Source organism: Colobus angolensis, unplaced genomic scaffold, assembly GCF_000951035.1.
Source record: "Colobus angolensis palliatus isolate OR3802 unplaced genomic scaffold, Cang.pa_1.0 Scaffold45, whole genome shotgun sequence".
Classification (NCBI taxonomy): Eukaryota; Metazoa; Chordata; class Mammalia; order Primates; family Cercopithecidae; genus Colobus; species Colobus angolensis.
Window position 1 is genome coordinate 4119535 of NW_012117932.1, and position 13018 is coordinate 4132552.

The 13018-nt window shown below is 35.3% G+C and overlaps 1 protein-coding gene across 1 annotated transcript in view; it reads right to left on the bottom strand.

Moving 5' to 3' along the window:
• Positions 1-719: 719 nt before the first annotated feature.
• Positions 720-13018, bottom strand: part of METTL4 (methyltransferase like 4) — a 30692-nt gene continuing 18393 nt past the window's right edge. Inside the window, exons 4-8 of the mRNA XM_011957818.1 lie at positions 10859-11228; positions 8839-8908; positions 3904-4078; positions 1190-1296; positions 720-825 (exon numbers count right to left, since the gene is read on the bottom strand). Coding sequence (XP_011813208.1) covers positions 720-825; positions 1190-1296; positions 3904-4078; positions 8839-8908; positions 10859-11228 — 828 coding nt within the window. The remainder of the gene's footprint in view (positions 826-1189; positions 1297-3903; positions 4079-8838; positions 8909-10858; positions 11229-13018) is intronic.

A 13018-nucleotide genomic window follows, 5' to 3' on the forward strand; every position in this document is an offset into this window, starting at 1 on the left:
TTAGCATTCAGTGAGCTTCTACCACATGCTACAGAACTTTAGATATAACTAATTCTCACAACTCTAGAAGACTAAATATCACTATTCCCCCTTTAAATGAGGACTCTGATATAGAAAAATATTTGAGTGACTTGCCCAACTCCCGAAGCCAGGATTCAAACTCATGTTAGTCCATTTCTAAAGCCAAACTCCCCACTATTCCCTGCTGCTTAGTTTCATTGAATGATAGACATTATACTAAAGTATTAAGACTAGTGAGAATTTGCAGGCTGCAGCAATTAGCTGTCAATGTTCCAGAAAAGCAACACTACCTTTTAAAAAACACGTAAAAGTGAGAGCCACTAACCAAATAACCAAATATCAAGGGACTTCTATCTCTCTGACTACTATTCTGAGTTCCTGGTTTTAGGACAAGCAAGAGATAGAGCCCTGGTAGTAAAATAAAGGATCTATCTGAACTACATTATCAGATGCCCATCAGCATTCATTGTGTCAGCCCAGTGATGGGAAGCAACTGATAGCAAGGGGAATCTGAAAAATGGTATAACTGGGAAAGCTGAGTAACACAAAACTGATCTATTCTCTATTTTATAGAGATAGAGAAATAGTTTTAGAATATTCATTAACCCACATCTGACTTAATTTCCGAATCTGTAGGCCATTTAAATACTAAACGTACTCTTTTTTTCAAATTTGACAAAAGTGATAACAATTCTATTTTATAAAAACATACCAGCAAGCGGTGGCTTATGTGAGTGAAGAGTACAGGGCACGCTGACAATTAATCTGTGGTCTGGAATGGGGAGCACGTTTACATCTGCATTCCTAATTAAACAGAACAAGAAAGTAAACTATATTTTCAAAAACAATTTTTTATATATAAGCCACAGCTGCATTGATTTTTTTCTCTTTCTGTATCTGATTTTAAAACAAATTTTACAATCAATGAAAGAAATTAACCTAAGTATTGAGACATTCTTATCATTTCATTTTCTATAATAATGACAAGTACACACTAGATAAAATATAAAGTTTCCTGTGCCATACCACCCATTCTTTTCTACACTGGGCTATTTTCAGATTTTCAAAAACATAAAAATTTTAAAAAGTCAATGATTACTAAGATGATCATTTTTAAAAGCATAAAAATTAATACATGTATACAATTTTGAAAAATCGCCTTTCCTACCTCAATGGTAGAGTAGTTTTTTCTTGAACTCTCCCCAGTATAAGACCTTCATAAGGCTTTTTGTGTGGAGAATCTAATGGGAACACGAACTCTCCTGAATTGGTGATCTGATAGGAAGGAGCCAACAAAAGAGGGTTATTTTTTCCCATCACTATAGAGCTTCCACACACACACAACAGAAACACAACACACACATTAAACCTCCAGGCTAGTGCTGTTCAGTACAAATATTATGTGAGCCACATTTATCATTTTAAATTTTCTAACAGAAACACCTAAAGAAGTAAAAAAAAAAGCAATGAAATCAATTTTAATTATATATTTAATTCAATCTAACATACCTGAAATACTATCATTTCAATATGTAATCAATTCAGAAAAGTTATTGAGATATGTTACATTCTTTCGTTTGTACTATGCCTGAAATCCAAAGTATAGTTTATACTTAACAGTACATTTCAGTTTGGACTAGCCACATTTCAAGTGCTGAAGTGTCACATGTGTTAGTGGCTACCATATTAGACATTGCTTCTATAAGAGATTTTTTTAAATATCATATAAATATTTCAAATATAACTTCATTATCATCTTGCACGTAAAACAATCTCCACTCTTAACTAAAATTGATTCCTGGAAACCATGACATCAGTAATTTATTAGTTCATGCAAATGAACTAATAAATGAATTACTAATGAATGAACTAATAAATGAATTAGCAATATGACTAAGTAGATCATAATACACAGTTCCCTTTAGTTATAGGAAATAGTATCATTAAACATTGTCAAAGCCAAAATTAATAAGGATAGAAACTGAGTGGCTGATAGACAATACCTAGTTCAGAGACTGGCCCTGGGCATTATAAATTCAGAAATTCAATTTCATCATTTCACCCTGGGATGATCATACTCTCAAAGATTCATTTAAGCTAATCAAACTCAAAAATAATTTAAAATATCAATTCATTAATTTACCATGGGAATACGTATTTTCACTGTCAGAACACTGCTATCTGTGAAACCCTTTATCCTGTATCAGTGTATCTAAACAACCAAATCAGTAATCAGAAAGTCTTTTATCTCCTCTAGGGCCAATCAGACACAGCATCTCCTACAAAAAGTGCTGTATAAATACTGGCACGTTGGGTAGCCTTTATACTCAATGCACATTACTCCTCCTATCAGAACAATACGTATAATTACCTAATAAATGCTTCATATAACATAATAGATAATATTTATGTTTTGAATTCTGGTCTTATACCATCTCTTAGAACTGATTACTACTACAGATTAATAATCTTATTTTTATGTATTAACATTTTACTGGGTTTGATTTCAAAAGATGACCTCCTCCTGACTTTGGTCCCAGGTTCTGACTATAAAAGAACTATCATAAGAGGCAAGACGGAATGGGGTAGTATACTCCTATCATGGTCCTATACCAAATTAACCAATACTAAGACCAAAGTACAGCATGAAAACAAAGATACAACTGTAAGTCTTTGTCAAGTCCCATAACATAGGTATAAACAATATATACTTGTCCCCCCTTATCCACAGTTTCACTTTCCAGGGTTTCAGGTACTCATGGTCAACCGCAGTCCAGAGATAGGTAAATATAGGACAGTGAGATATTTTGAGAGAGAGAGAGACTACATTTATATAACATTTACAGTACATTGCTATAATATTCTATTTTATTATTAGTTATTATTGTTTATCTCTCTATTTATAAATAAACTTTCTCATAGGTATGTATTATAAGAAAAAAACTATATATGGGGTTCAGTACCATCCATGGTTTCAGGTATCCATTAGGGGTCCTGGAATGCATCCCCCAAGCATAAGGAGGAACTACTGTACACAGCTTTTAGAAGATATTCCAGTAGATGAAAAAGTATACACAAAGTCATAAAAAATACAACTCCACTGTGTTAAAAATGAATATGCTTGCAATATAAACATTAAACACTAAAATAATAGCTTGGCTTATCTTTTCAAAATTTAGGAAGGCTTTTATACATCATCTAAATAGTCAATGTATCTTTAAAAGGAAGCCTGATGAACTCTAAATTGATACCTGATTTTTCTGTATTTTTTGGTAATCTTGTAGCATGCGGAGATATTAAAGATCATTCAACCAATTCTAGAGTTTGAATCATCTCTTTCAAAAATATGCACAGCAGCACAAAAGGCACTGAGGACCTAAGTTAACAAGATTTAGAGCATAAAACGTTCTTGGTTCTGGCATCTTCCCATCCCCTCTACAATGGGTTACTTTGCTATTCCTTGCCCTCATCCCCCACGAAATAAGAAAAAGAAATCACAAAGGGTGGTTGAAATTGTGAGTATATAAAGGGGAAGAAGATGAAGGGTAAGACTATTTCTATGTTTGGTGATACATAATTCCCCAAAGTTTTTGTTTGTTGTTTTTTAAACAAGAAATAATCAGAGCTTTTAAAATTTTCATCCTGATATCTTCCTGACTGATTTCCCAAAGCCAGCAGTTTGAGGCCCCATTACAAAAAGACATACAGAAAAAAATAGCCTTGAGAATAAAAATATAAAAGTGCTAAGCAGCGAAGCAAAAGTCTGAACTAGCCCATGTTGAAGGAGTAGAGCAGTGACATGTTGAGCATTACAAAATAGATGCTACCTTTATGTGACTTCTATCAAGTTGTATTAACAAATAAGCTAACTTCTGAACTTACTTTTACCCAGTGCCACTCAGCAACTACCTCCACAGACCAAGAGGGATAAAGTTCTTCCTTTATAAAACGTAGGTGCTTCTGTCTATTGGTCACCCAAGTAACAAGAAGACAGTTTGGAGCAGCCAATTTAGGGATAGGTATTTGCTTTATTTGCAGGGGTGACAAATAACTGTACCTAAAAATAAACAGAAAAAAGGATGAGCAAAATTCACTGCAAAAAAAGAAAAATAAGCAGGGAGAAGACATGCATAACACTGACTCCACAAATGCAAAGCTCTTACTGCTATTTATGTAGCAAAAAAAAAAGAAACACACACACCCACCCAACACACAAATAAACACAAACAAAAAAAAAACCACTTTTTTAAACTAGTTTAAAAACGTCAGGCTGTATTTTTTTTTTTTTAGTCATTTCTAAATGCATTACGTTTCAGTAATTTTACTATTTATAATACTTTTTCTCCAATTCAAAATTAAGCAAATACTGTTGTTTAGATCCCATCCTCTGTATTACACAGGAGCCCCGTCACAGTGAGTCTTGAAACTAGTCTCTCAATAACCTAAGTCAAACCCTACAAGCCTTACCTGGCACCAAATCAGTGTTGCAAAATTGGTAATGCTAAAGCCAATCTATTCCAATGACAGTTCTCCTAGCCCTAGAATCCTCAAACCCTGCACAAAATGCTGACTCCCTGTGTCATCTATCATCTCATCCATCCTCATCTCCATCCCACTGCATTTACAACCCCCAATCTATCATCTCGCTTTCTGCCTTCCCAGTCAATTCCACTGGGTTCTCTGAAGCCCTCATGTTTTCATTGTGTAAAACAAAATCTATAATCTTGTACCTCCTGGCCATAGAGTATAATGTCTAGTTTGTCCTGCAAAAATACTACCTGCTCTACAATATTCAATCAAATGAATATGGCCCTTTCTCCAACATTCAGTGGGAGGGGAGAAGTCATTATTCTCCTGGCTCCCCCATGGCTGTTTCCAGGGTAGAACTCATCCACGTTTGCAAAAAACCCTTTCTCTTTGAGAGATATGCTATCCAGCTATGTTAGCCTCTACTGTTGCTTATTGAATCCATTTCATCCTCAACATATTCAACAATGACTTAAGCTCTGAGATCCCTCTACCTCACTAACACAAAACTGGCCATTATTCTGAATTATTTCAAAGCACAATTCATATAACGTACATACTTCAACCATTTTTCACCTAAACAAATACAACTGCCTTCATCCCACTTCCATAATCCACTCCAATGCCATAACCTGGACCCTATCATCACTCACACTTGCTCCCTCTCTGAAACCATAAACATCAATCTCTGGCAATAACTTCCTATGCCTCACCCACTCTTTGACCTTATCTAGCAGTTTATTCCTGACCACACTTACTTTTCTTTCCTGTGGACCACCAATCGTTTCATTGCCTTCTCACTAGCACTCTCAGTTCCCATCCTCCCTTTACTCTTCAACCTCACAGTTCCCGCAAACCTCCAATCTTAAATCAATATCACAGTTTTATTCACTTTGTTTGTATAAGGAAAATCAGGTGAAGAAAATGCAGAAGAACTGGGTATTAAAAGTTTATTAAATCCACTCTCAGGATCTCAAACTACTCAGCAATTCCTTTACTTATCCTTGGTCAAGTACCACAAACGCTCACCCCGTTCAGATCCCTTACCCAAACTCTCTCATACATCAGCACAACAAGGCCACCAACCTCCTTCAAGTACCCAACCCTAACCCCTCTCCTTTATATACCTTTACTTATCTATGTTCATACATTTCCTCTTAAAGGAAATGGCATGGTTTCACCCATTAAAGCTTATCCCTCCGGTTGTATTCTCTTATTCCTATATACTAGTAACTTGTAATACCAATTATCCTCTCCTTCTGTATTTTCACCTTCTCTAGTAGTTCTTTAACATCAACCTATGATTATCCTATCTCATTTGAAAAGAAGATGAGAAAAGGAGAATGGAGAAAAGGAGAAGAGAGAGTAAGAAAAGGAGAGGAAAAGGTGTGGAGGGGAGGAGAGGAGAAAGAAGGGGATAGAGAATACAGAAGAGAAATTCCCTCAATTCCGTCTCCTTCTATCTACAACTAAGCTAATGACTTGTATGTAAATCCTTCTACTTTCTCTCCTTTATTTTATTCCTTAGTTGACTCCAATGAGACTTTTACCATTATGCTTGCTCTGAAAAATGTAAATGACTTCCCAATGGCCAAATGTAACAAACATTGGAATCCAGCTCTAGCATGTGACAACTGTATGTCAGGAACAATCAATAAATATTTCTTAAAACAAATAGGGTAGGGTGTGGTAGCTCATGCCTGTAACCCTAACACTTTGGGAGGCCGAGGCAGGTGGATCACCTGAGGTCAGAAATTTGAGACTAGCCTGGCCAACATGGTGAAACCCCATCTCTACTAAAAAAAAGACAAAAATTAGCCAGGTGTGGTGGTGGACACCTGTAATCCTAGCTACTCAGGAGGCTAAGGCAGGAGAATCGCCTGAACCCAGGAGGTGGAGGTTGCAACGAGCTGAGATCAAACCATTGCACTCCAGCCTGGGTGACAAGAGCGAAACTCTGTCTCAAAAAACAAAAAAGAGCAAAAGAATTCAGATCTCAAGCACCCACGTTTCCTGCCATCTAAACAAGTACTCTTCATAATCAAAGTGATGAAAGAACTAATTTTGCTACAGTATGAAGAACGTCAGGTGAAACATTTAAAGTTACCTGGTTTCAATAACTGCAGATTCCTTGATTGCCTTAACTTAATTGGGTTGATTTGTGTGGAGAAAGAGGTAATATTCATATCGCCTCTTCTAGCTCTAATTTCATGGAAATCACTGAGCAAATTCTAAAACATGCATATTAATGTGATGCAATGGAAAATATGCAAAAAACAAAAAGAAAATGGTGAGAATGTAGAAAAACTAGACCCCTCATTGCTGGTGGGAATATAAAATGCTACAGGCACTGTAGAAAATGATTTGATAGCTCCTCAAAAACTTAAAGATAGAATGACATGGTGCAGCAATTCTACCCCTAGGTGCACATCCAAGAGAACTATTAATAAAAATGTATTGCCCAGAGTTAGCCAAACTGCAAAGTCTGAAGGCCCAGTCCTCAAGACACCTCACTTCAAAAACCAACTACAAGTTAAGGTAGTTTCCAAAGCGACCCACAGAATCAAAAATTTGCTAAACGAACAAAACTTACTGAAAGCTTTTATATTCAGTTACAATTTCTCAAAGGTAAGGATACAAATTAAAATCAGCCAAAGAAAGAGAGTTAAAAGATACTAAAGAAATATGACAACTGAACATGTATAATCCAGAATTTTATTTGCTACAAAGAACATTCCTGGGACAATCAGTGTAACCTGAAAAATACCTGTACATAATATTTATCAATGTTGATTACCTATTTTGATAATCACGTTATGTAAGACAATTATCTTTGTTTTTAGGAAATACATACTGAAATATTCAAGGGTAACTTACCCTTTCTCTTAATCCATTCTCAAGTAACTCATAAAAAAATTATATAAAGATATAGATATCTACACACACAGAAAACAGATACATGAATTCTTTGTATGATTCTTGCAACTTTAAAAGAAACAAATCTGGCCAGGCATGATGGCTCACATGTGTAGTCTCAGCACTATGGGAGGCTGAGGCAGGAGGATCGTTTGAGACTAGGAGTTTAAGACCAACCTGGGCAACATAGCAAGACATTGTCTCTACAAAAAAAATGTTTTAAATAGCCAAGTGTAGTGGCACACACCTGCAGTCCCAGCTACTCAGGAGGCTGAGGCAGCAGGCACATTTGAACCAGAAGTTTGAGGCTGCAGTGAGCTGCGATTGCACCACTGCATTCCAGCATGGGCAACGGAGTGAGGCCCTATCTCAAAAAAAAAAGAAGAAGAAGAAGAAGAAAAAGAAAACAAAAGAAACAAATCCTACTGGCACAGCTCATAAGAAGCATAAGAAAGGTGAGGATCACTGTGGAGAAGAAGAAATTTCATATGAAGTTTAAGTCAAGGAAATTGGAATTTTTCAGTCTAGAAAACTGAAAAGTGAGAGAGAATGTAACTGAAGACATTCATTAAAATTGAAAGGAAAAGGCCAGGCACAGTGGCTCACGCCTGTAATCCCAGTCACTTTGGGAGGCTGAGGCAGACGGATCATGAGGTCAGGAGTTCGAGACCAGCCTGGCCAATATAGTGAAACCCCATATCTACTAAAAAAACAAAAATTAGCCAGGCATGGTGGTATGCACCTGTAGTCCCAGCTACTCAGGAGGCTGACGCAGAAGAATGACTTGAACCTAGGAGGTGGTGGCTCCAGTAAGCCGAGATTGCACCACTGCACTCCAGCCTGGTGACAGAGTGAGACTCTGTCTAAAAAAAAAAAAAAAAATTGAAAGGAAAAAAATGTTTAATGCTATTGAAAGGAAATATCATCTTAGTAACTAATTGAACTTATCACCCTAAGATGTAACATAAACTAAAAAATTAAACATAAAAACAAATTTAAGAATGAATTAGATAAATTCACTCATAACACATTATTAAGGAAAACTAGAAATATTTTGGCACATATTTCTAAACTTTAGAATTTAATATTAAAGAAGACAGATATGTTGTCCTTTGGTGTTAACAGAAACAGCCCTGTACTGCTTCTGGTGATTAATAAATGCAATACTTTTGACATTGTTACACTTATATATAGTTACAGTTCAAGAGAATTAACTAGTTAAGGAAATTAAACTGTTAAAACTATTGAAAGCATTTTAGGAGTCTCAGATAACCTATATCATGAAGTAATACCAATAGTATATTAAACTATTATGTACAAAGGACTACAGGCTTTTTAGAAAGCACTTCTAACAGTTAATTCATTTCCACTTACCTATTACTTCTTTTAACTGATTTGTTCTGCCATGGTGGATCTATCACAATTACATCAAATGTTTTCCTATCTGAAAACAAAGACACAATTTCAGAAAATACTTTCTCTACGTGATCACTTTAAAAACTAAACATGTTCTTCAAAACTCAAGTGATTTAACTATGGACACGAATACAATGGAATGCACCGAAAGGATCTGTATACATAGCATTTATTCAGAGTAATTTATCATTAAATACTAGATGTTCCCCTTACCTCTAGCATTGTATCATAATTTTCACCTACTGCAATTTTTACAGAGACTACCTGCAGATGACCATAGCTCAGTAAGCTGAACCTAATGATCTGTGAATTACCTATGCATCTTGGCAGCCATATTAATATAGTCCTAAGAAATCTAGGTCATTTTTTTTACTTTTTATTTTAAAACAATTTCACCCTTTATAACTGACATATTGACCATAATGAAACTTCCCCAATTATTTACTAATGTACTTTTTCAGATTCAGGATCAAAGCCAGGATCAAACATTGCATTTAGCTGCCATCCCTCCTAACTCTACTCCAACCTGAAAAAGTTCCTCGGTCTTTCTTCATCTTTCATGATTTTGAAACTTTTAAATGCTACCAATTATTTTATAGGATGTCCCTCAATCTGGGTCTAGTATTTTCTCATGATTAAATTTAGTTTATTTGTTTTTGGCAGGAGAACCACCAAAGTAATGCCTGCCATGCCCGATCAGTGCAACATATCAGGAGGTAAAGGATGTTAAAAAGTCTTTGGTTAAAGTGTTATCTGCTGAGTTCCACCAGTTTTTCCCTTGTAATTAACAAGTATCTTGGGAGAAGATACTTTAAGACCATGAAAATAGCCTGTCTCATCTTTTCACCCACTATTTTGACATCCATTTCTTACGGTGTTTATCAAATGGAAATTCTCTAGCTCCATCATTCCATTCATTTATTAATTGGAATCAATAATTCCAATTATGTAAGGAATAACTCCAATACTGTAAGGAAGAACTGTCCTTTCTCCCCCTTTTATAAACATAGGTATGTTTTTATAAATGTGTGCAATCTCATAAGTAATCAAAAGAATGCAGATTAAAATAAAGAAGTGACACTTTTTAAGCTATTAGAGTAACAAAGATCAAAAAGAAGAGAAAAAATGTTCATGCATAGCACGGTTTTCTCATTAATTTGTTATCCTGTCATTTACTCTGAAGAATTTATGGCACTGCTCACGGATAACCACTCATGTGTAAGAAGGCTTGATAGCAATTAAAAGAAGCTTTCCATTAGTAAGTTGTGTTGTAGTTGCCGAAGAACTTACAATTTTGCTTTAAAATGTCCAAATAACAATAAACAGGAAATTAAATTCAATTTGACCAATCTACCTCAATTTGATCAATATACCTCAAAATGACCCTAAAAAGCAGGTATTATCAGGTCCATTTTATAGATTAGGAGACTGGGGCTCAGTTTTGTGAAATGAATACCCCTAAGACTCACAGTTAAATAAGTTTCAGGATGTAAAGTCAAGTACAGGTCTGTGTGACTGTGGACTTCAATATGTAAATTTTTTAACTTTGTACAGGAAAATGTTTCAAGAAATTTTAGACAATGAGCTTGAACACTAGCTTAAAATGTATCCTTTATACAAGGCTAGGAATGATTCGGGAATTGATATTCATAACTGAAGCGTTTCTACTTTGCTATGAAGAAGTTAAAAAAAAGTGATTTGGTTAAACACAACTGCATACTGAACTCCTAAGTACAGAGAAATAACCATATTTGCTCTCTTTGAAATAAGCTTTTGACTCTTTATTCATAATAAAAATTTATTTTTTTAAAAAGCAAAAGTCAGCACCTTAAAATTAAACCTAAGAGAGAAATAACACAAGGAAAAGTGTTCACCCTATCCTCATAAATGATGACCCATATTCAAATTTCAAACTAGCTCTTAACTTTCAGCCCACAGAAAAATTATATTTTCCTAACAACAAACAATAATTACTTACAGTTCAGAAGTGGTTGCATACAAGAAATGTCAGATAAAAGAAAACTGCTTTTCGGTGGTAGCAGGTATTTTTGTCCCATTAAAGTAATCACTTTTGTAAAGCCAGAGTTGTTTTCAACAACTCGCAAAAATAAATCCTGTTCTGTAACAGATGTATCCTCTTCCAGCAATTGTAATGTCTGATGTTCCATTTCATTTAGAGAAGGCAAATGTTTTGCCATTTCACATAATTCTGGCAAATTGCAGGTATCAAGTGGTAAAGTAATGGGCTTACTACACTTGTCCTGTTTTTCAAAAAGTGGATAAAGAAAACCACTTTTGAGACCTTCCTGGATTAATTGTAAAGATCCATCCAAAATCAGCTCCCTGATCTGAAAGAGAATTTTAAGTACATTAAAAGAACATTGACATTAAAAAAGAACATTGACTGTGCTTTGAATATCTGAGTTTATAAATTGAAATCAATATCCTTAATGCTTACGGTAAAATAATTCTGTATCACAATGAAAAGATAATCTGTGAGCATGCCTTTGAACTGCTGTTTTCCAACTGTAGAGTGAAACAACCGTCACAAATTCACTGACAACTAAATAACCAAACAATATATATAAGAAAATATATCCTCAAACATGTATAAGGTAAATTTGATAATCTGAATGTTTCTAGAAGAAAATGGGACTTCTAATCTATAGGGATTGCATGAGGAAGTATCTGCTCTTCATTCCTTTGGGAGCAGAAATACATCCATAACATGCAAAATTACAAAAGGAGGTCTCAGGGCTGCCAACGTTTCAATAGAGGTTGAGTGGTAGTATATTACTCCTATCTAAGAAAAAAATAATAATAATAATCTATAGAGATAATTAAGTTTAAATCACAACACTTAATCTTAGATTTTTCTGGTTATCTAATTTTAAAATAAACATATCTTTTCTTTCATAAAACATAGTTTGAATTATAAAGAAAAACATAACTCTGTAAAATAAACATATAAACAAAGGTTTGTAAACATACAACTAAAATAATTACAAAAATAAAACCCAAGTTACCCTTCTGGACAAGAAGGAGTATCATGGATCAGATTTACCCTTCCAACTGAAATTACTTTTTTTAAAGACACAAAATATGTTTGTTTGTTTGGTTGGTTGGTTGGTTCGTTGGTTGGTTGGTTTAAAAAAAAAAAAAAAAAGACTTTCAGACTTTGGTATGCCATGCAGTGTAAAACAGTGGTCCCTAAACAGCAAAAACAAAGGACTGCCCCAGCTTACTGCTTTCAGAGAGTTCCCAGGCACCGGGAAGACACATGCAGAGTCCAACAGTCTCTCTGAGTTGAGGAGATGGAGCTTGGAGTCTAGAAAGGCCAAGGAAGGTGTCAGAGAGGAGAGAGCACAGGCAGAGCTCCTAAGAGCTGCAGGCGATCTGCCCAAAATTCCAGCCGACTCAGGATCAACACATGCATGGGATGAAACTACCAAGTGCCAAGGAAGGAAGAACCAGAAGAAATGACTAGAGGAAACAACGCCCAGGGCTCACCCAGGGCTGAGAATAGTTAGTGCTCCCCAACGCCAAAGTGGAAAACCTCATAACTCACAGAACATCAGGCAGACAGTTCACAAGGGTATTGCCTTGGCAACTGGGAGAAAAAAAAAAAATAGCTCTAGACCAAAGTCTGCTCCGATCATAACTAAATAAGCTCACAGAGAGTCTCAGAAAGATCAACCAGTTGCAAAGAAATGTTTTCTGAGAACAAAGCTCAAGAATATTTACAGGAATATGGAAATATGAACTACCCAAAAAGCTAAAGTAGAAATATCTTACAATAAAATTAAAATTACCAGGAATGTAAAGAAGCAGAAAAATTTATTATAAAAGGAACAAAATCACCAAATGGAAACACATAGGAATGACACAGATGATAAAATTAGTAGAAAAGGTCAGGTAGGTTTACTTGCAATCCAAATAAATATATTGGGAATAAAAGTAGAAAAGGATATTCAAGTATTTATACTATATTCATATGTACAAAGATGTAAAGGAAAAAATGAGCATAGAAAGAAGTGACATAGAGAAGGCCGGGCGCGGTGGCTCAAGCCTGTAATCCCAGCACTTTGGGAGGCCGAGACGGGCGGATCACGAGGTCAGGAGATCAAGACCATCCTGG